Source organism: Bubalus kerabau, chromosome 15 (assembly GCF_029407905.1).
Source record: "Bubalus kerabau isolate K-KA32 ecotype Philippines breed swamp buffalo chromosome 15, PCC_UOA_SB_1v2, whole genome shotgun sequence".
Lineage (NCBI taxonomy): Eukaryota > Metazoa > Chordata > Mammalia > Artiodactyla > Bovidae > Bubalus > Bubalus kerabau.
Window position 1 is genome coordinate 37,814,779 of NC_073638.1, and position 24,030 is coordinate 37,838,808.

Sequence of the window (24,030 nt, forward strand, 5' to 3'; positions counted from 1 at the left end):
AATATCATGCACTAATCTATAAGGGGAAAGAGTCTGAAAAGGAATATGCATATATATGTAACTGAATCACTTTGCTGTACACCTGAAACTAACACAACACTGTAAGTCAACTATACTTCAATTTTAAAAAGAAAAAGAAAAAGTCACCTCTATTCTGGGATATTCCTCTTCAAGATCCATAACCTGAATGTAATCATAACAAAATCACAGAAAATCTATATTGGGGGGTAGTATAAGAAATATCCGACTAGTATTTTTGAGACATGACAATTAAAAGCACCAGGGGAGCAATGTCAGCAGCATAGCAGCAGCAGATGTTCCTTCTCTCTAATCAACAAATTAGTCATCCCTACAATGGCACCCCACTCCAGTACTCTTGCCTGGAAAATCCCATGGATAGAGGAGCCTGGAAGGCTGCAGTCCATGGGGTCGCTGAGGGTTGGACGTGACTGGACGACCTCACTTTCACTTTTCACTTTCATGCATTGGAGAAAGAAATGGCAACCCACTCCAGTGTTCTTGCCTGGAGAATCCTAGGGACGGGGGAGCCTGGTGGGCTGCCGTCTATGGGGTCGCACAGAGTCGGACACGACTGAAGCGACTTAGCAGCAGCACACAAACTAAGGGCTTCCCTGGTAGCTCAGACAGTAAAGAATCCACCCACAATACGGGAGACCTGGGTTTGATCCCTGGGTTGGGAAGATCCCTTGGAGGAGGGCATGGCAACCCACTCCAGTATTCTTGCCTGGAGAATCCCCATGAGCAGAGGAGCCTGGCAGGCTACAGTCAATGGGGTCACAAAGAGTCGGACATGACTGAATGACTAAGCACAGCACTAAATTACCTTGGTCAGTCTTTAGGCTCCTAGAACCTTACTCCAAGGGACCCAGGAGGAGCCTCATGCACCACTGCAGCTAGTAAGAAACTAACCTCCATACGGGCTGCAGAACAAGTGAGGCTAGTGAAACTGCCCAGATCCTTCTAGTTGCTATCAGGCAAAGATCAAGATAGTACTGACCAAGTAGGCATTCATATACGAGAGAGAATTTGGAGAAGTCCACGACTGAAGCGACTTAGCAGCAGCAGCAGCAGCCATCCTAAAGGGAAACTCAAGCACACCATTGGAAGAAATATAGAAAAATACAAATTTGGTTGCCACTGAGGCAGTAAGAGAAACTTTCCTGTTGCTGCCTCCTTGTCACTTATTACAGTGAGTATTGGAACTTCAAATCATTAAAAGTATTCAAAAGGGAAAAGATCAATCAATAGAAAACTTCTGTACAAGAACCAACTAATCACAACTGATTAACTAATTAACTAACTGATCAGTCAAACTAACTGATTAGTTAGTTAGTGAAAATAAAAACAGCAGGGAAAGTATTTGTCTCAAATGTTTGAGAAATGAATCATTACATGTAAGATATAAAAAGTTTATTCTAATGTATATAAATATCCTTGATGCCCAGTTAATGGCAAATGGCATAAACAGAACAAAATGTAAACAAATGAGGGAAAATGTTCAGATGGCATAAAATTCAAATTAAACATCAAAGTATGTTTTTATACCAATTAACTTGGCAAAGAAAATGCAATAATATTAGTGCCAGGGTTTGTAGTGAAATTGATAAATACCTTTGTCAGTGGATATAAAGTAGGAACATAGAAGGATGTACTGAGAATCATAAAAATATTTACATCATTTGACCCAGTAATTTGATTCATTGTAATTTAAATTGAGGGGATAATTTTAAAGAATAGTAAACCCCTGTGTGTGACACTTCATTGTAGCATGCTCTAAAATAGCAGAAATGGAGAACGACCTACATGTTCAACAATAGGAACAGGGAGAACAGTGAAGTATATGACAATACATTAACTGGATGGAATATTCTACCTCTTTCACAATAATAATTATGAAGAATGTGAGATACAGCAAAGTGAAAGTGGTTCAGGATGTCCGACTCTTTGCAACCCCATTGTAGCCCACCCGCCAGGCTTCTCTGTCCATGGGGATTCTCCAGGCAAGAATACTGGAGTGGGTAGCCATTCCCTTCTCCAGGGGATCTCCCCAACCAAGGGATCGAACCCAGGTCTCCTGCATTGCAGGCAGATTCTTTACTAGCTGAGTTACCAGGGAAAACCCTGGATACAGCAAGAAGTTTTTCAAAACACTGTTTCATAAAACAAAATATCCAATTATGTAGATGTTTTGATTATAACTCCCTGGGTTGGGAAGATCCTTTCCAAGTGGGAAAAGGCAACCCACTAGGGTATTCTTGCCTGGGAAATCCCATGGACAGAGGAACCTGCCGGGCTATACAGTCCATGGGGTCACGAAAGAGTCGGACTTGACTTAGAGACTAAACAACAATTGACTATATGTAAAATATGGGCTTCCCAGGTGGTGCTAGTGGTAAAAACCTGCCTGCCAATGCATGAGATGTAAGAGACTCAAGTTTGATCCCCGGCTTGGGAAGATCCCCTGGAGGAGGGGCAACCTACTCCAGTAATTTTTCCTGGAGAATCCCATGGACAGAGGAGTCTGGTGGGCTATAGTCCATAAGGGTGCACAGAGGTGGACACAACTGAAGTGACTCACAGGCATGCATGCACACATGTAAAATATACCAGAATGTAGACAAGGACTATAAGGGAAGGGAAAAAATAGGTTGTATTTGTTCCTGCTCCTTCTCTTCAAATCTGAAGTTGCTAAAGTTTTTTCTTGGCATTTACACATCCCTCTAACTTCTTGCCACCTCTTTTTCATAGCTCCTCCTTTCCCATTTACTGAGGATCCATGCTGCTTCAGGACACCCATGTCACTTAGAAAAAAAGGCAACAGATAAATGTATTCATTAATTATAGAGGGACTTTTTGTATTCAACATTGGGATACAGTCGTAATTAAGACCTCTCCCCTCTGCCAGTGAGCTCACAGTTGACACTCGGGTGGATAAGGAGATATTTGCACTGCGCTACAGGAGGCACAAAGTGGTCCGGAAAAAAAGAAACTAAGTGCAAACCAGAATCCTAAGGAATCAATATTTTATCTCTTTAAAGGGATTTTACACTTAAGAGGGGCTTAGGGAATTTATTTTAGTTATCCCACTTTCCTCCACATCTTAGATTTCCATTTTTGTCTCCTCCCAGAGAGACATACATGTGTTCGATCTCTCCTCCATGGCAAAAATTGTTTTGGCCACACACCCCCCTCTTATCATCTGTTCTATAACTCTCCTTCCATTTTACTCACAACTCCATACTTCTTGTTTCCCTACTGACCAGTCACTGTTTTGCCTACGGCCATTTGAGTTATTTGTGACAATTAAAACCACAAGAAAAGATAGACTACACAGGAAAATATATGGCTCATGCAATCAGGTGGAGGAGACAGAAACTGCACAGGGGATGATGGCCTCAGGGTGTCCCAGACCAGAGAGCAAGCCAGTGTGGCAAACACAGTGGAGAAGAGCAGGAGCCCCACCATGGACATGGGGTCTATAGACCTGAGGAGACTTTGCCCTTTAAGTGCCAATGAGATGGCATGAGAAGCCACAGAGTGGAGAAACATCTCTGCTGTTCCTTTTCTTCCCTCTATACTGCTTGTACAGCATCTTCATGAACCCTGATCCTCGTGGCAATAATAGGAAATGAGTGGATTACATGATAATACCCATTTGATAGGTTAGGAAACTAAGATTTTCACAAGACCATATGACTAGGAAATGAAAGAAGAGTGTGAATAAAAAAATCAACCGACCTGGGAACTTGAGACATAAAAGAGATTAAAAAGCCCTTTCTTGTCACTAATGCAGGTAGGTGATCTTTCCCTCTTGGCCTGTTGCTGCACTTGAGAACCTTGCTCTGGAAGGGTCTTTCCAGTTTTCCACTATGAAATGATAAGATCTTTCCATTTCCTTTCACAGCCTCCTCACCCGGGACGCTTCCTAAACCTGATGTCCAGGACACAAACCAGACCAATTTAATCAAAATGTGGAGAAGAGGGTGGAACTTGTGAATCGGCATTTTGTGAGAGTCCAGTGAGCACCCGAAGTTGAGAAACAACATATTAGAAGTTCCTGGAGAGCAGGCATGAAGGAGGGCCACCAAGATCTGCATTACTCTGCCCTCCCACCCCCTCACCTCCACTTACCCCACCCACCTCCACCTCCCAACCCCCACCACGAGTCACCCCACCACCACCACCATCACCCCACCACCACCGCCGCTGCCACCATACCCTGCATCACCTATTCCTCCTCCCTGTCCTAGGGCCGCTCCAGTCAGACCACACCTGTTAACTGCTTTCCACAATATTTATTGTCCCTTCTCTGTTGACAGCCATTATGGATTCTGCAGATTAAACAATCCCAGCCATATTGAGCTGTCCTGGGATTGGCCTGTCACACAAAGGCGGCAGCTGCCTTTGCTCCTGGTTTTAATTGAATAATATACTCTAAATACCCTCCCTCCCCAGCAGGTGCCCAGGCTCCTTAGCCAAATGGAGGTGAGCAAGGGCTGCCTCTAATGGGATGTTGTGAAGTTGTGAAGTCGCTCAGTTGTGTCCGACTCTTTGTGACCCCATGGACTGTAGCCCACCAGGCTCCTCCATCCATGGGATTTTCTAGGCAAGAGTACTGGAGTGGGTTGCCATTTCTAATGGGATGAAGGACCAAAAATGAGCTGTCCAAATGGAGTGGGTGTCCAAACAGCTGCTGTATTAAGTGAGAAACACTGAAAACTTCAAGTCCTTCTTGTTAACTAGACACTCCAGGTGAGGATATGCAGCAAAGAGCCCCACAGAAACCCAGGCTTCAGGTTCCAGGGTGGGATTTCTTACTAGGATGGGCCCCAGGGGAGGTGATGGGAGTTCCTCTCCCTGCTCACTTTCTACATCCTTTTCCTCTCCCCTCTTTCCCATTCCTCCTACACACTCACCCTTGCTCTTCCCTAGTGTCTGAAAAGATTGCTTAGAGCTTTATTCCTCCTCAGTTTAAGAGGCAAATTTCTGTTCCTTGCTCTGGGCTCCAGTGTCCTCCAGTAGTGTGTGGGAGGAGCTGCGATTAAGATGTCTGATACCCCCTGGAACTGCTTCCTCCCTGGAAGCCAGGGCTCTGAGGAGTCACAGATCAGGAAACATGTTCCATGTCCATAACCTTTTTCCAGAGGGATGCTGCTCAGGGTTATCTTTTTTATTAGAGTGCTCAGCTCAGTCACTTCAGTCATGTCCAACTCTTTGCGACCCTATGGACTATAGCCCACCAGGTTCCTCTGTCCATGAGATTCTCCAGGCAAGAATACTGGAGTGGGTTGCCATATCCTCCTCCAGGGGGTCTTCCCCACCAAGAGACTGAACCCAGGTCTCTTACATCTCTTGCATTGGCAGGTGGGTTCTTTACTACTAGCACCACCTGGAAAGCCCTATCTTTTTAATTTATCCATTATTAATTCCTCATTCAATAAAAAATTAGGTTCAACACAAACAAGGTGAATCCCATGTTTCTTCTACAAGTTGTGTACAGCCCAGCAGCAGAGATAAATACGTGCAGATGGCAGGACACTCACTGGAGCTGCAGCTCAGAGAGACCGCCCTGACAAGATCCCCTTGTCACTGTGCTCAGGTTCATGTTGCTTGGTCACTGAAGACCATGTCAGTTGCAAGAAGGAGATTTCTGGGAGGAAAGACAATTGAATGGTGGCCATTCCCCTGGTTGATGTCCAAACACATTGTGTTCAGTGGGGCTGTCCCAGTTGAGGCCAGAAAGCAGAAGAAAGTACACTGGACCCCAAGGACTTGGCCAACAGGAAGAAATGTTGCTTCTGGGAGTGGTGTGCTGCTGTAAACAGGAAAATCCCAAGTTAGCAGCATATGTGCACAGTGGGAGAAATGAACCCAAAGGTGATGCGTATAACTCAGAGCTGTTACAGGAGCATCTTAAGACTAAATCTCAGAATAGAAATCTCTCTTGAGCCTGGGTGGGAGGGCATTTGGGGGGAGAATGGATATATGTATTTGTTTGGCTGATTCCTTTTGCTGTTCACATAAAACAATATTGTTAATCGGCTCTGTGCGTGCATGCGTGTGTGTATGTGTATATGTTGGTCACTTGGTTGTGTCCAACTCTTTGTGACCCCATGGATTGTAGCCCACCAAGCTCCTCTGTCCATGGAATTCTCCAGGCAAGCGTATTGGAGTGGATTGCCATTCCCTTCTCCATGGGATCTTCCTGACCCAGGGATTGAACCTGGGGCTCCTGCATTGCAGGCCACCAGGGAAGCCCAAATTGGCTATATCCTAATACAAAATAAAAAATGTATAAAGAAAATCTCTTGCACATGGGAACAAAACATCAGTTGCTCCCCAGTGCCTGGAACTGTGAGTTATAATCAACACAGCCCCACTTCCCAAAAGACAGAGCATGCAGTCCCTCTAGGAAACATTATTCCTGTCCAGTCTTCAGGTTGAGAAAAACAGCCATGGTGACTCACTTTTAAGTCAGGTTTCCTAATGAGAATGCATCAGAAACATTAATTATGTTGTCACAGAAACAGAGTGAGAACCACAAATTAAAAGAGAAAGTCCACTTAGCAAGGTATCCAGAGCCCCTCACAATTAGTTTCAATTTACCTTTTAGCCTCGTCTGCAGCCTCTGGCCAGTTTTCTCCCTAATGTCCTTTCTGTACAAGAGCTCTGTGGTTTGGGTGAAAGTGATTTCCCCCTCCCCCGCTGTAAGAGTAGGTGTGATGATTTTAAATTATTAAAAATTCTTATAGATCTTCCCATCAAGAGGTGGGGACTTGCTTTGACTAATATAATGTGACAGAAATTATGTCGCACAGGTCTCATGTTTGGATGTCAAGGGTCCTTGAGCCTCTGTTCTCACACTCAGGAGGTGCTCTGTGCATGAGAACATACCTCAGATGCCTGGGTGGAGAGAACACGCAGAAGAGAACCGAGGCAGCCCAGACAACAAGCAGGCATAGGACTGACACCTTCCAGGACTGTCTGGCCCCGAGCTGACTTGGCAAGTCACCCTAAATGCATGAGTGAGCCTGGCCAACACCACATGGAAGAGAGTGCACCATCCCACCTGAGGCCTGCCCAAATCCTGATCCACAGGCTCATGAACTACTAAACTATTGTGGGTTTTGGAGACACTAAATTTTGGAGTATTTTGTTATGTAACAAAGACCAATGGAAAGAGTAGACTAAGCCAATCAGGGCCTGACAGAACACAAGTGATCACAGGTGAGCCTAACCTCAAGGCTTTGGCTGGGGATACTGGTCAGAGTTGTTCCTCTCTTCTCTGCAGAGTATGTTGTGAGGTGAAGCTGGAACTGTGTGGCCATTTGACCACCATAATAGGAGCAGCCCAAGGATGAAACTCTTACATGACAACTCCCCAGCAAACTGCAGAGGAATGGAGTCAGAGGCTTGATCAAAATCTCTGTCAAACTGCACTGGAACCTCACATCTTCTCTAGACTTATTTATAATTATAAGAGCCATAAATTCTTTGGCTATTTAGGACATCTGACCTCAGCTTTGTTTATTTACAACTGAAAGTTGGGGAAGGACTTCCCGTTTAGACTAGTGTGACCCTATTCCCCAAGGGCCAGTAGTGGCGCCAGCTTCCATCACAGCACTGGTCAAGGTTGGAACAAAATGCCCAAGAGAAAGGGAAAAGGATGTCGGGGCATCACCCTCTTGTCCACTCGCTATAGAGATTGTCTTCAAAAGGCAAGTGAGGTTTCTGCCTTTAAACAATGAGTACACCAAAACACAACCCAGAGAGCACTGATCCGGTTGTCGCCAGGAGACCCCATCAGGCAAGATGAATAGGGGCTTCCCAGGTGGTGCTAGTGGTCAAGAACCCACCTGCCAATGCAGGAGACATGAGACATTCAATCCCTGGGTCAGGAAGATCCCCTGGAGGAGGGCATGGCAACCCACTCTAGTATTATTGCCTGGAGAAGCCCATGGACAGAGGAGCCTGGTGGGCTACCGTCCACAGGGTCACACAGAGTTGGACATGACTAAAGCGACTTAGCATGCTCACAGGATGAATAGAGAGGACAGTGGGGCTGAGGGTCATTTTCTCTGTAATTACCCTCTGGTCTTGGAAAGGCACTTGGGCCAGGGCATCTGATACACCTGGGTTTGAATCCCAGCTCTGCTGCTTACATTATAACCAAGTGTGTAGCTTAATCTCTCTATAAGTCTCTGATTCTCACTTGTAATGTGGGGACAATAATGTCTACTTAACAGTATTTTGAGAGAATTAAAAAACATTAAGCATTTGAATTATCTAGCAGAGTACATAGGTAATCAATTTTCTTTCTTCATGCTTTAGTAACTTGTTTAGAGATAACAGAATCAGGGCAAAGGAGCCATAACAGCCTGAGTCATTGATCTTTACCAAAGAGAAGATCCTATTATCTTGGTTTATGAGTCACAGCTCACACCTACATCTCCCCCAGTCTTTGCTGCAAACATACTGACTAATTCGGTTTGGCTATCCTTTTTCTGGACTTGGTTGCCTGCCATCTCTGTGTGATTCTGTCCTTAGGGTGTTAATTAATGATGTCACAGTCTTCTTTCAGATCAGTTCCTTTCAGGGTCCACATTTTGCTCCCTACAGATGCCTAATCTCAAACATTATATATGAGATTACACATTTTAGTGAAAGGTCCAGGGAGAAGCTCACTCTAGTTTCCATGAACCTAAACATCTTCCATCATCCTTTCTCTCTTTGGAAAGGATCAAATGTGTTTAAGGGTGTGAAATTCTCCCAAAAAATTAAAATCACTATGCGGGTAAGACTAGTATTGCATGCACTGTTCTCTCTCTCTCTCTCTCTCTCTAGTTGCTAAGTCGTGTCCAACTCTTGCGACCACATGGACTTTAGCCTGCCAGGCTCCTCTGTCCATGGGATTCTCCAGGCAAGAATACTGAAGGGGAGTGCCATTTCCTTCCCAGGGGATCTTCCCAACCCAGGGATTGAACCCAAGTCTCCTGCACTGCAGGCAGATTCTTTACCGACTGAGCTACAAGGAGGGCCAATATTTCATGAATCTCAATTCAGCAAGCCTCCCTGCACCCTTCACTCTGTGTGTGTGTGTGTATGTGTGTGTGTGTGTGTGTGTGTACGTGTTTGTGTGCATGCTCAGTTGTGTCTGACTCTTTGCCACCCCATGGACTATAGCCCACCAAGCTCCTCTGACCATGGAATTTTCCAGGCAAGAATACTAGAGCTGGTTAGCATTTCCTACTCCAGGGGATCTTCCTGACCCAGGGATCAAACTGTGTTTCTTGTACCTCCTGCATTGGCAGGAAGATTCTTTACCACTTGAGCCACCTGGGAAGCCTGCATCTACTCACTGCAGTCCCCTAAATGGTCAAACCTTGTGTGACCTCTTGTTTTGAAATTTTATGTTTAAGAATTTAGATTTTTTTAGATGAGATTCAAAGATAGTACAGAATTCCCATGTACTATTCACCCAGCTTCACATGGTGTTAAGATCTTATAACCATGGCCCACTTATCAAAACAAAAAATTAATATTGGTTCAGTGAAATTTCTAAACTAGAGAATTTATTCAGATTTCACCAGCTTTTCTATTATCCTTCTTTTGTTGCAGGATACCAAGTTGCATTTAATTGTCATTCTCCTTAGTCCCCTTTCCTTCTTCAATAGCCTCTCAGTCACTCCTTGTTTTTCATGACCTTGACACTTTTGATTAGCTCGTCAGATATTTCTTACACCTTTCATCAATTGAGGTTATCTGATATTTTCTTGTGGTTCATGTTCTTTGGGAGAATATCCCAGAAGAGAGGTGTGTTTCTCATTGCATCGTATCTACGGCATCCATGATATCAACATGTGTTACTGGTGATGATAACCTTGATTGCTTGGTTAGAGTAGCATCTGCCAGGTTTCTCTTCGTGTTAAAGTTACTCTGGTTCCTTTTCCTTATTTTTTTCTATTAGATAAAAGTAAGTTCAGCCCACATTTAATGGCCCCTTGAACATGTCTTTATTTTCTAGCCCTACATGTTACTCCAAACTCATCTTAAATTTTACCTGCTCCAGCCTTAGAAAAATCAGCCATTTCTCTAAGGTTTTCTCTCCATTTTATTAGAGAATGGTATTTAGCGACCAAGATCTAGGTGCTAAGTAATGCTGCACCTTTTGAAAAGTTTAAATGTCACAGAACACAACATCACTTTGTGATTGATTTCCTCATCTCTCTACTCCTGATCTTTCCCTGAACAACATCCTACCCTGAATTTCCCCAACACACCTTCATTTACTCATTCACTCACTCTTTTATTCAACAGCATTTATTGAGCTCCTACCATTTGTCAACTGCCCTTTTACTTGACACTAGGAATATGATTGTCATTTAGATAGCCAAGGTACACACTGTCTAAAGTGATATACCACTGCTGACATGTAGAAGATGGATAGGAATTAGCCATTAAAGAGAGAGAGATGAGAAGTAAGGTAAAAGAAAGGAAAACAAAGACATGTGCTCCACAGAGCATGTGCCCAGAGGGATATTTCTGAGAATCAGAATAGTTGTTATTTTAATTTTCTTATTTAATTAGATAATATCATTTTTTACTTGAAAGTATCTCTAATCCCTGACAGTTGTACTCACCCTAGAAGAGAAGGTAGGGAATTTATAAAATCTCCAACCACTCCTTATGCTATGTGAAAGAAACAAGTGTTTCTCAATTAAAGAGGGTAAGTTGTTACTAGTTTCATTAGTGATTCTACTTTGAAACATATACTTCCCACTGCTCTCATTTCAGATTTCTGCATCCTGTTTAATTAAGCGATTTCTTAAAATTGCAAGTCAAATTCTTTTTTCTTTTTATGTTTTTTTTAACTGTTATCATTTGCAGCTACTCATTTGGTTCAATAAAGAATATTTTGACACTCTGCAATCAAAAAAAAAAAGAAAAGAAAAGAAAGAAAGAAGGAAAGAAAGAAACGGGCAAACAAAACACCAAACCAATGAGAAAAACAATTCAGCTGTATGTCCTGGAGTAACTGTATGTAATTTAAAGCAATAAATACAGAAAGAGTAACTGCCAGTGGTGTTTACAATGTGTCCCCAGCTATGTGCTGGGGATAGAGAAGCAAACAAGAAAGACATAAAAGTGTGTGTCATCAGTGTGATGAGCATTACAGAAGTGAAGTGCATATATCTAGTTCTATGCCATATAGCAGAAGTTTTCACTAACTTGAGAGTAGAAAAGATTCCTAGAGAATGTGGTGCCAATATTAAAGACAAATGGCAACTAGTAAAGGGAAGAACTCAAATGTTGGTTTTATATGTGCTACATCTTGTGATCAACAAGAACTTATCTACTATCAGAAATTTGTGGTTAATTCCCTAATCCCCATACTACTACTAATCCCTCTCCTGAACAGGCTCCTATCCTCTCTGTAATATCCCTTATTCAATCATTCATTCACTCCTTCATTCAACAGTTAATGAAAAGCATTACAAATTTAAGAAAAGGGTATGGCGGACTTCCCTGGTGGTCCAGTGGTAAAGAATCTGCCTGCCAATGCAGGGGACACAGGTTTGATCCCTGGTCCAGGAAGATCCCTCATGCCACAGGGCAATTAAGCCTGTGTGTCACAACTACTGAAGCCCGTACGCCCTAGAGCCCATGCTTCACAAGGGAAGCCACCGCAATGAGAAGCCCACACACCACAACTAGAGAATACCCCCCACTCCCAGCAACTAGAGAAAGCCTGTGCACAGCAACGAAGACCCAGCACAGTCCAAAAAATAAATAAATCTGTGTGTGTGTGTGTTAGTCGCTCAGTCATGTCCAACTCTTTGTGACCCTGTGGACTGTAGCTCACCAGGCTCCTCTATCCATGGAATTTCCCAGACAAGAATAATGGAGTGGGTTGCCATTTGAATTATTAAAAAGAAAGTGAGAGAGAGAGAAAAAGAGAGAGAGGGCATGGTGAATGCTGAAGGAACTGAAGGAAAAGCATTATTTCAAAAGAGAAGGGAGTAGGATAAAGAGAGGCAAGAAATGAGGCTGAGACTTGAGGACATACCAGCTTCATAGCTTGTTGGTCAGTTGAGGGCTTTAGACACTATTCCCAAGGCAGTGGAGAGTCATGGAAGACTGCTAAGCCAATGAGTGACCAGCCCAGGTCACCGGGCTGAGTAGGGGGATGGGTCAGAAGGGTATAACACCTTTATTTCTATAAAGCTCAGTGAGGTTAATTTCCTTCCTGCCTTATAGGGCTGGGGTAAGGATTACAACAAATTCCTGGAATAATATTCTGTGCATAGAGGTCAATCAAGAAATACTGGCGCCTTGTTTAGGCAATAATTTGGATTCTTTTTCACCTAACCTCATTTTCTCTTTATCCTTCTGACCATATTTTGAAGGAAAAAAATTACATTTAAACTTTCTACTACAATTAAAATTGACTGCTGTTCTTGACAGAGTGAACAAATGTGAATAAGATCTAGACCCTTCCTTAACACAACCTGATTGATGTGAACTATACTGATGACATAAGCCAAGGCTCAAAGGTCAAAGACAGCATCCTTTACCTCTCCATCCTTAGCATCAGGCAAAATGCATGGCACTGTGGACATGAACACAAGGGACATGACCAAATGATTGCATGCTCTGGAGTTCAGGGGACAAAGCGGGAAGACTATAGGAACTGAAAACTTGATCTCTGAGAATTTCCTACAAGCTCATTGGGGCTGTGGCTTTCTTTCTTTACATTTTGTTGATTGATATTTGGGATTATTATTAATGAGATTTCTTTTTTGTTTTTATGAAAATTTCTTCATTATGATTGTTTAGCACATTTTCAAATTAAAACTTTCTTATCATGAAACATGGTATGATAACATGAAAACATCAAATCTGCATGGTGATGCATAGTTTGACAATGCTAATTATCTATGGTATTTCCATCTGAGTCATAGGAAATGTGAGGTTAATTTCATTCCCTATGCTGACTTTTCACACCACCTACCTTCAACCTGGCCACCTAATGCTTAATGGGAATATGACAAGGTTAGAAAAAACAAAAAAAAAAATGTGGGGTGGGAAATATTTCAGCCAATATTGGAAAATACAATCTGCCACACTCAAAAGACACCTTCTTCAACTACAGATAGATAGTTCATAATAAAATGGTACTTCTGACTTTTGAAACAGGGATATCTATTTTGTTGTTTTTCCTTTGATCATATTCTGAAAAAAAAAATTTACTATCACCATCAGTTTTTATCCTTTCTAGTGATGTAATATTCTATCTACTCCCCATTATGGATAGAAGCTGTGGCATTTGTATGATCACTAATACTTATTTTAGAGATGAAAAAATTGTTTTCCTATTCACCTATTACTTAAAATAGCACTACTGATTATCAGCTGTTTCTATTATTATTCTTTAGGAATAATATACATCACTTAATGATGAAATTTAGATGTGGAAAGGTAAAACAAGTTTTCTAAGTCACAATTAAATTTAAACAAAAATGTAACATTTTTTTCCCCTAAAATTACATCAGTGTTGACCCTGGGATTTAAACCTAGCTCTGTGTTCTAAGCCTAGATTCTTACTCTTAATTAAAATCTATCTAAAGCTTTGGGTCAAGAACTTCAGGCAAGCTTACACTCATGCTAAGTCGCTTCAGTTCTGTTTGAGTCTTTGTGACCCCATGGACTATAGGCTTCTCTGTCCATGGGATTCTCCAGGCAAGAGTACTGGAGTGGGTTACCATGCCTTCCTCCAGGGGATCTTCCTGACACAGGGATCAAACTCAAGCCTCTCACATCTGGCTTGCCAGGGAAGCATTCAGGCAAGCTTATCAGTAGGAAATCCTTAGTTAAGGCTCAATCTAAGTGAGCTGTGATATCCTTGCAGAAAACTCTATCCTAAGATCATTCAAGCCAGGAATATGGTTTACAGATTTGCATTCGAATATTACTAAATCTGTTTTTTGTCGGAGAGAATATTTGAACTAACATAACAAAGCAAGATCTATAGATCCAATGTGGAGAGAACAAAAATATTGTATTGTTTCTTCTCCAGGCTTCTCCCAACTCAATTTCATTGTTCTATAAGAGAATCCACTCTGGTGTGATTGTCAATGGGGCCCCTGCCCAGCCCCACCCTCAAGCCTGCTGCGTCCACATGGAGGAGGTGCTAGTCCTGGTGCCCCCCTCCCACCACGTGCCCCACACAACTATCCCCCAGAAACAAGCAGTGGCTGTCCATCCACCTCACCTCCATCCACCCCCCTCACTCCCCATGGTGATTACTGTACAATTTTTTTTATTCACAAATTCCTGCTCCTCTCTCCTCCAGCCCTCACCTTGAGGTCAGTAACTTATTTGTCTGGCTTATTGGAGGCACCTCTGAGTGTTTGTCCTCAGGTGGTCTTATGGGTGTCTTTCAAAAATGGTTATTTTGTATGATTTGTCATGGAATTTGTTCTAATAAATCATTCTTCTATCGTGTGGCAACAACATAAAAAAAAAGGAGGGGGGAGAGAATACACTCTGATCCAATTACATATCATACTAAGACAAGGAATTAGTAGTTAAAGAGCAAGAGAAATTTTGCTCATTCAGAAAAGAAATCACAGGGGGCAGTCCTAAGATGGCAGAGGAATGGGACGGGGAGACCACTTTCTCCCCCACAAATTCATCAAAAGAACATTTAAACACTGAGTAAATTCCACAAAACAACTTCTGAATGCCGGCAGAGGACATCAGGCACCCAGCAAAGCAGCCCAGTGTCTTCGAAAGGAGATGTTTTATCAACAGTGCTGTATAGATGGAGAAGTCTTGAGACTACTGTAAAAATAAGACTGAAAACCAGAAGCAGGAGGCTTAAGTCCAAATCCTGAGAACACCAGAGAACTCCTGACTCTAGGGAACATTAATCGACAGGAGCTCATCAAACACTTCCATACCTACACTGAAACCAAGCACCACCCAAGGGCCAATAAGTTCCAGAGCAAGACATACCATGCAAATTCTCCAGCAACACAGGAACACAGCCCTGAGCTTCAATATACAGGCTGTCCAAAGTTACTCCAAACCCATTGACATCTCATAACTCATTACTGGACACGTCATTGCACTCTAGAGAGAAGAAATCCAGCTCCACCCACCAGAACACCGACACAAGTTTCCCTAACCAGGAAACCTTGACAAGCCACCCGTACAACCCCACCCACAGCGAGAAAACTCCATAATAAAGAGAACTCCACAAACTGCCAGAATACAGAAAGGCCACCCAAACACAGCAATATAAACAAGATGAAGAGACAGAGGAATACCCAGCAGGTAAAGGACCAGGATAAATCCCCACCAAACCAAACAAAAGAGGAAGAGATAGGAAATGTACCTGATAAAGAATTCCGAATAATGATAGTGAAAATGATCCAAAATCTTGAAATAAAAATGCAATCACAGATAAATAGCCTGGAGACAAGGACTGAGAAGATGCAAGAAAGGTTTAACAAGGACCTAGAAGAAATAAAAAAGAGTCAATATATAATGAATAATGCAGTAAATGAGATCAAAAACACTCTGGAGGCAACAAATAGTAGAATAACAGAGGCAGAAAATAGGATTAGTGGAATAGAAGATAGAATGGTAGAAATGAATGACTCAGAGAGGAAAAAAGAAAAACGAATTAAAAGAAATGAGGACAATCTCAGAGACCTCCAGGACAATGTTAAACACCCCAACATTCGAATCATAGGAGTCCCAGAAGAAGAAGACAAAAAGAAAGACCATGAGAAAATACTTGAGGAGATAATAATTGAAAACTTCCCTAAAATGGGGAAGGAAATAATCACCCAAGTCCAAGAAACCCAGAGAGTCCCAAACAGGATAAACCCAAGGTGAAACACCCCAAGACACATATTAATCAAATTAACAAAGATCAAACACAAAGAACAAATATTAAAAGCAGCAAGGGAAAAACAACAAATAACACACAAGGGGATTCCCATAAGGATAACAGCTGATCTTTCAACAGAAACTCTTCAGGCCAGGAGGGAATGGCAGGGCATACTTAAAGTGATGAAAGAAAATAACCTACAGCCCAGATTACTGTAGCCAGCAAGGATCTCATTCAATTATGAAGGAGAAATCAAAAGCTTTACAGACAAGCAAAAGCTGAGAGAATTCAGCACCACCAAACCAGCTCTCCAACAAATGCTAAAGGATCTTCTCTAGACAGGAAACACAAAAAGGGTGTATAAACTCAAACCCAAAACAATAAAGTAAATGGCAACGGGATCATACTTATCAATAATTACCTTAAACATAAATGGGTTGAATGCCCCAACCAAAAGACAAAGACTGGCTGAATGGATACAAAAACAAGACCCCTATATATATTGTCTACAAGAGACCCACCTCAAAACAAGGGACACATACAGACTGAAAGTGAAGGGCTGGAAAAAGATATTCCACGCAAATAGAGACCAAAAGAAAGCAGGAGTAGCAATACTCATATCAGATAAAATAGACTTTAAAACAAAGGCTGTGGAAAGAGACAAAGAAGGACACCGCATAATGATCAAAGGATCAATCCAAAAAGAAGATATAACAATTATAAATATATATGCACCCGACATAGGAGCACCACAATAGGTAAGACAAATGCTAACAAGTATGAAAGGGGAAATTAACAATAAAACAATAATAGTGGGAGACTTTAATACCCCACTCATAACTATGGATAGATCAACTAAACAGAAAATTAACAAGGAAACACAAACTTTAAATGATACAATAGACCAGTTAGACCTAATTGATATCTATAGGACATTTCACCCCAAAACAATTAATTTCACCTTTTTCTCAAGTGCACATGGAACCTTCTCCAGGATAGATCACATCCTGGGCCATAAATCTAGCCTTGGTAAATTCAAAAAAAATTGAAATCATTCCAAGCATCTTTTCTGACCACAATGCAGTAAGATTAGATCTAAATTACAGGAGAAAAATTATTAAAAATTGCAACATATGGAGGCTGAACAACACGCTGCTGAATAACCAACAAATCACAGAAGAAATCAAAAAAGAAATCAAAATATGCATAGAAATGAATGAAAATGAAAACACAACAACCCAAAACCTGTGGAACACTGTAAAAGCAGTGCTAAGGGGAAAGTTCATAGCAATACAGGCATATCTCAAGAAACCAGAAAAAGTCAAATACACAACCAAACTCAGGCGGCTGCGACTGGCGCACTAAGTGCGGCCAAAAGGAGGTACCCCACGTCCAAGGTCAGGGGCGGAAGCCAGGAGGACCCCATGCCCAAAGGGCGGTGGCCAAGAGGAGTTATCACACGACTGAGGTCAGGGGCAGCGGCCGAGAGTGCCAGGCTGCGATGGCGCAGGAAGGGCCGAGAGGAGCTACCCCACGTTCAAGGTCAGGAGGGGGGCGGCCGAGAGGAGATACCCCGCGACCAATGTCAGGGGCGGCAGCTGGGAGGAGCTACCCCACACCCCCAAGCCCAAGGCCAGGGGCGGCAGCCAGGAGAACCAACCCCACACCCAAGGAGCCATGGCTGCGCGAGCACAGGAGGGCCTAGAGGAGATATCCCACCTTGAAGGTCAGGAAGGGCAGCGGTGAGGAGATACCCCTCGTCCAAGGTAAGGAGCAGCGGCTGCGCTTTGCTGGAGCAGCCATGAAGAGATACTCCACGCCCAAGGTAAGAGAAACCCAAGTAAGATGGTAGGTGTTGCAAGAGGGCATTAGAGGGCAGATACACTGAAACCATACTCACAGAAAACTAGTCAATCTAATCCACACTAGGACCACAGCCTTGTCTAATTCAATGAAACTAAGCCATGCCGGTGAGGCCACCGAAGACTGGCGGGTCATGGTGGAGAGGTCCGACAGAATGTGGTCCACTGGAGAAGGGAATGACAAACCACTTCAGTATTCTTGCCTTGAGAACCCCATGAACAGTATGAAAGGCAAAATGTTAGGATACTGAAAGAGGAACTCCCCAGGTCAGTAGGTGCCCAATATGCTACTTGAGATCAGTGGAGAAATAACTCCAGAAAGAATGAAGGGATGGAGCCAAAGCAAAAAGAATACCCAGCTGTGGATGTGACTGGTGATAGAAGCAAGGTCTGATGCTGTAAAGAGCAATATTGCATAGGAACCTGGAATGTCAGGTCCATTAATCAAGGCAAATTGGAAGTGGTCAAACAAGAGATGGCAAGAGTGAATGTCGACATTCTAGGAATCAGCGAACTAAAATGGACTGGAATGGGTGAATTTAACTCAGATGACCATTATATCTACTACTGCAGGCAGGAATCCCTCAGAAGAAATGGGGTAGCCATCATGGTCAACAAGAGTTCGATGTGCAGTACTTGGATGCAATCTCAGAAACAATCCAATGATCTCTGTTTGTTTCCAAGGCAAACCATTCAATATCACAGTAATCCAAGTCTAAACCCCAACCAGTAATGTTGAAGAAGCTGAAGTTGAACGGTTCTATGAAGACCTACAAGACCTTTTAGAACCAACACCCAAAAAAGATGTCCTTTTCATTATAGGGGACTGGAATGCAAAAGTAGGAAGCCAAGAAACACCTGGAGTAACAGGCAAATTTGGCCTTGGAATACGGAATGAAGCAGGGCAAAGACTAATAGAGTTTTGCCAAGAAAATGCACTGGTCATAGCAAACACCCTCTTCCAACAACACAAGAAAAGACTCTACACATGGACATCACCAGGTCCACCATGACCAGGTTTGGTCAACACCAAAATCAGATTGATTATATTCTAGGCAGCCAAAGGTGGAGAAGCTCTATACAGTCAACAAAACAAGACCAGGAGCTGACTGTGGCTCAGACCATGAACTCCTTATTGCCAAATTCAGACTTAAATTGAAGAAAGTAGGGAAAACCACTAGACCATTCAGGTATGACCTAAATCAAATCCCTTATGATTATACAGTGGAAGTGAGAAATAGATTTAAAGGCCTAGATCTGATAGATAGAGTGCCTGATGAACTATGGACTGAGGTTCGTGACATTGTACAGGAGACAGGGATCAAGACCATCCCCATGGAAAAGAAATGCAAAAAAGCAAAATGGCTGTCTGGGGAGGCCTTACAAATAGCTGTGAAAAGAAGAGAAGCAAAAAGCAAAGGAGAAAAGGAAAGATATAAGCATCTGAATGCAGAGTTCCAAAGAATAGCAAGAAGAGAAAAGAAAGCCTTCCTCAGCAATCAATGCAAAGAAATAGAGGAAGACAACAGAATGGGAAAGACTAGAGATCTCTTCAAGAAAATCAGATATACCAAAGGAACATTTCATGCAAAGATGGGCTTGATAAAGGACAGAAATGGTATGGACCTAACGGAAGCAGAAGATATTAAGAAGAGGTGGCAAGAATACACAAAAGAACTGTACAAAAAAGATCTTCACAACCCAGATAATCACGATGGTGTGATCACTCACCTAGAGCCAGACATCCTGGAATGTGAAGTCAAGTGGGCCTTAGAAAGCATCACTACGAACAAAGCTAGTGGAGGTGATAGAATTCCAGTTGAGCTATTCCAAATCCTGAAAGATGATGCTGTGAAAGTGCTGCACTCAATATGCCAGCAAATTTGGAAAACTCAGCAGTGGCCACAGGACTGGAAAAGGTCAGCTTTCATCCCAATCCCAAAGAAAGGCAATGCCAAAGAATGCTCAAACTACCACACAATTGTACTCATCTCACACGCTAGTAAAGTAATGCTCAAAATTCTCAAGCCAGGCTTCAGCAATATGTGAACCTTGAATTTCCTGATGTTCAAGCTGGTTTTAGAAAAGGCAGAGGAACCAGAGATCAAATTGCCAACATCCACTGGATCATGGAAAAAGCAAGAGAGTTCCAGAAAAACATCTATTTCTGCTTTATTGACTATGCCAAAGCCTTTGACTGTGTGGATCACAATAAACTGTGGAAAATTCTGAAGGAGATGGGAATACCAGACCACCTGATCTGGTCTTGAGAAATTTGTATGCAGGTCAGAAAGCAACAGTTAGAACTGGACATGGAACAACAGACTGGTTCCAAATAGGAAAAGGAGTACGTCAAGGCTGTATATTGTCACCCTGCTTATTTAACTTACATGCAGAGTACATCATGAGAAACGCTGGACTGGAAGAAGCACAAACTGGAATCAAGATTGCCGGGAGAAATATCAATAATCTCAGATATGCAGATGACACCACCCTTATGGCAGAAAGTGAAGAGGAACTAAAAAGCCTCTAGATGAAAGTGAAAATGGAGAGTAAAAAAGTTGGCTTAAAGCTCAACATTCAGAAAATGAAGATCATGGCATCCAGTCCCATCACTTCATGGGAAATAGATGGGGAAACAGTGGAAACAGTGTCAGACTATTTTTTTTGGCTCCAAAATCACTGCAGATGGTGACTGCAGCCACTTACTTCTTGGAAGGAAAGTTATGACCAACCTAGACAGCATATTCAAAAGCAGAGACATTACTTTGCCAACAAAGGTCCGTCTAGTCAAGGCTACGGTTTTTCCTGTGGTCATGTATGGATGTGAGAGCTGGACTGTGAAGAAGGCTGAGCACCGAAGAATTGATGCTTTTGAACTGTGGTATTGGAGAAGACTGTTGAGAGTCCCTTGGACTGCAAGGAGATCCAACCAGTCCATTCTGAAGGAGATCAGCCCTGGGATTTCTTTGGAAGGAATGATGCTAAAGCTGAAACTCCAGTACTTTGGCCACCTCCTGCGAAGAGTTGACTTACTGGAAAAGACTCTGATGCTGGGAGGGTTTGGGGGCAGGAGGAGAAGGGGACGACAGAGGATGAGATGGCTAGATGGCATCACTGACTTGATGGACGTGAGTCTGGGTGAACTCCAGGAGTTGGTGATGGACAGGGAGGCCTGGCGTGCTGCAATTCATGGGGTTGCAAAGAGTCGGACACGACTGAGCGACTGAACTGAACTGAACACCTAAAGCAACTGGAAAAGGAAGAAATGAAAAACCCCAGGGTTAGTAGAAAAAAAGAAATGTTAAAAATTAGAGATACGTTCGTGAGGTTACTCCTTTCTGCCCATGGATGCCGCCGAGAAAGCATCGTTGAAGTCTTCCCCGCCTCCACTGCCATCATGTCTAAATCAGAGTCTCCCGAAGAGCCCAAACAGCTGCAGAAGCTCTTCATCGGAGGATTGAGCTTTGAAACAACCGATGAGAGTCTGAGGAGCCATTTTGAGCAATGGGGAAGGCTCAGACTGTGTGGTAATGAGGGATCCAAACACCAAGCGCTCCAGAGGCTTCGGGTTTGTCACATACGCCACGGTGGAGGAGGTGGATGCGGCCATGTATGCAAGGCCACACAAGGTGGACGGAAGAGTTGTGGAACCAAAGAGGGCCGTTTCAAGAGAAGATTCTCAAAGACCTGGTGCCCACTTAACTGTGAAAAAGATTTTTGTTGGTGGCATTAAAGAAGACACTGAAGAACATCACCTGAGAGATTATTTCGAACAGTACGGGAAAATTGAAGTAATTGAAATCATGACTGACCGAGGCAGTGGCAAAAAGAGAGGGTTTGCTTTTGTAACCTTTGATGACCATGACTCTGTAGACAAGATTGTCATTCAGAAATACCACACTGTGAATGGCCACAATTGTGAAGTGAGAAAAGCCCTGTCTAAGCAAGAGATGGCCAGTGCTTCATCCAGCCAGAGAGGTCGAAGTGGTTCTGGAAACTTTGGTGGCGGTCGTGGAGGTGGTTTTGGTGGGAATGACAACTTTGGTCGTGGAGGAAACTTCAGTGGTCGAGGTGGCTTTGGTGGCAGCCGTGGTGGTGGCGGATATGGTGGCAGTGGGGATGGATATAATGGATTTGGTAATGACGGAAGCAATTTTGGAGGTGGCGGAAGCTACAATGATTTTGGCAATTACAACAATCAATCTTCAAATTTTGGACCCATGAAAGGAGGAAACTTTGGAGGCAGAAGTTCTGGCCCCTATGGTGGTGGAGGCCAATACTTTGCCAAACCACAAAACCAAGGTGGCTATGGTGGCTCCAGCAGCAGCAGGAGCTATGGCAGTGGCAGGAGGTTTTAATTACTGCCAGGAAACAAAGCTTAGCAGGAGAGGAGAGCCAGAGAAGTGACAGGGAAGCTACAGGTTACAACAGATTTGTGAACTCAGCCAAGCACAGTGGTGGCAGGGCCTAGCTGCTACATAGAAGACATGTTTTAGACAATACTCATGTGTATGGGCAAAAAACTCGAGGACTGTACTTGTGACTAATTGTATAACAGGCTATTTTAGTTTCTGTTCTGTGGAAAGTGTAAAGCATTCCAACAAAGGGTTTTAATGTAGATTTCTTTTTTTTTTTTTTTTTTTTTTTGCACCCATGCTGTTGATTGCTAAATGTAATAGTCTGATCATGACGCTGAATAAATGTCTTTTTTTTTTTTTTAATGTGCTGTGTAAAGTTAGTCTACTCTGAAGCCATTTTGGTAAACTACCCCAACAGTGTGAAGTTAGAATTCCTTCAGGGTGGTGCCAGGTTCCATTTGAAATTTATTTACAACCTGCTTGGTGGAGAAGCTGTTGTCTTCAGAACCTTGGTGTAGTTGAACTGACAGTTACTGTGTTGTGACCTGGAGTTCACCATTAAAAGGGTCACGCATGCAAAGTCATGGAGTTTTTTTATTTTGGGGGGTTATTAATGACTGTTGGCACATCCTATGCAATATATCTAAATTGAATTATGGTACCAGATAAAGTTATAGATGGGAATTAAGCTTGTGTATCATCCATTATCATGTGTAATCAATAAAAGATTTAATACCCTCTTGAAAAAAAAAAAGAAATCTTAAAAATTAGGGCAGAAATAAATGTAAAAGAAACAAAAGAGACCATAGCAAAAAGCAACAAAGCCAAAAGCTGGTTCTTTGAAAGGATAAATAAAATTGACAAACCATTAGCCAGACTCATCAAGAAACAAAGGGAGAAAATCAAATCAATAAAATTAGAAATGAAAATGGAGAGCTCACAACAGACAACACAGAAATACAAAGAATCATAAGAGACTACTATCAGCAATTATATGCCAATAAAATGGACAATGGGGAAGAAATGGACAAATTCTAAAAAAAATACAACTTTCCAAAACTGAACCAGGAAGAAATAGAAAATCTTAACAGACCCATCACAAGCACGGAAATTGAAACTGTAATCAGAAATCTTCCAGCAAACAGAAGCCCAGGTCCAGACGGCTTCACAGATGAATTCTACCAAAAATTTAGAGAAGAGCTAACACCTATCCTACTCAAACTCTTTCAGAAAATTGCAGAGGAAGGTAAACTTCCAAACTCATTCTATGAGGCCACCATCACCCTAATACCAAAACCTGACAAAGATCCCACAAAAAAATAAAACTATAGGCCAATATCACTGATGAACATAGATGCAAAAATCCTTAACAAAATTCTAGCAATAAGAATCCAACAACACATTAAAAAGATCATACACCATGACCAAGTGGGCTTTATCCCAGGGATGCAAGGATTCTTCAATATCCGCAAATCAATCAATGTAATACACCACATTAGCAAATTGAAAAATAAAAGCCATATGATTATCTCAATAGATGCAGAGAAAGCCTTTGACAAAATTCAACATCCATTTATGATAAAAAAAAAAACTCTCCAGAAAGCAGGAATAGAAGGAACATACCTCAACATAATAAAAGCTATATATGGCAAACATTATCCTCAATGATGAAAAATTGAAAGCATTTCCCCTAAAGTCAGGAACAAGACAAGAGTGCCCACTTTCACCACTACTATTCAACATAGTTTTGGAAGTTTTGGCCACAGCAATCAGAGCGAAAAAGAAATAAAAGAAATCCAAATCGAAAAAATAAGAAGTAAAACTCTCACTGTTTGCAGATGACATGATCCTCTACATAGAAAACCCTAAAGACTCCACCAGAAAA

The 24,030-nt window shown here is 42.4% G+C and overlaps 1 protein-coding gene and 1 pseudogene across 4 annotated transcripts in view; one reads left to right on the top strand and one right to left on the bottom strand.

The window, feature by feature from the left end:
- Window positions 1–15,160, bottom strand: part of LOC129628082 (calcitonin receptor-stimulating peptide 1) — a 43,795-nt gene extending 28,635 nt beyond the window's left edge. For 2 of the 4 annotated variants that reach the window (XM_055547500.1, XM_055547501.1), the window contains exon 1: window positions 15,040–15,160. In XM_055547500.1, coding sequence (XP_055403475.1) covers window positions 15,040–15,042 — 3 coding nt within the window. In that variant the 5' untranslated portion in view covers window positions 15,043–15,160. Of the gene's footprint in view, window positions 1–147; window positions 184–15,039 lie in introns of all 4 variants that reach the window. The other 2 variants (XM_055547504.1, XM_055547507.1) reach the window with 2 other exon arrangements.
- A 6,009-nt stretch (window positions 15,161–21,169) lies between these two features.
- Window positions 21,170–22,844, top strand: LOC129628083 (heterogeneous nuclear ribonucleoprotein A1-like; annotated as a pseudogene).
- Window positions 22,845–24,030: the final 1,186 nt, after the last annotated feature.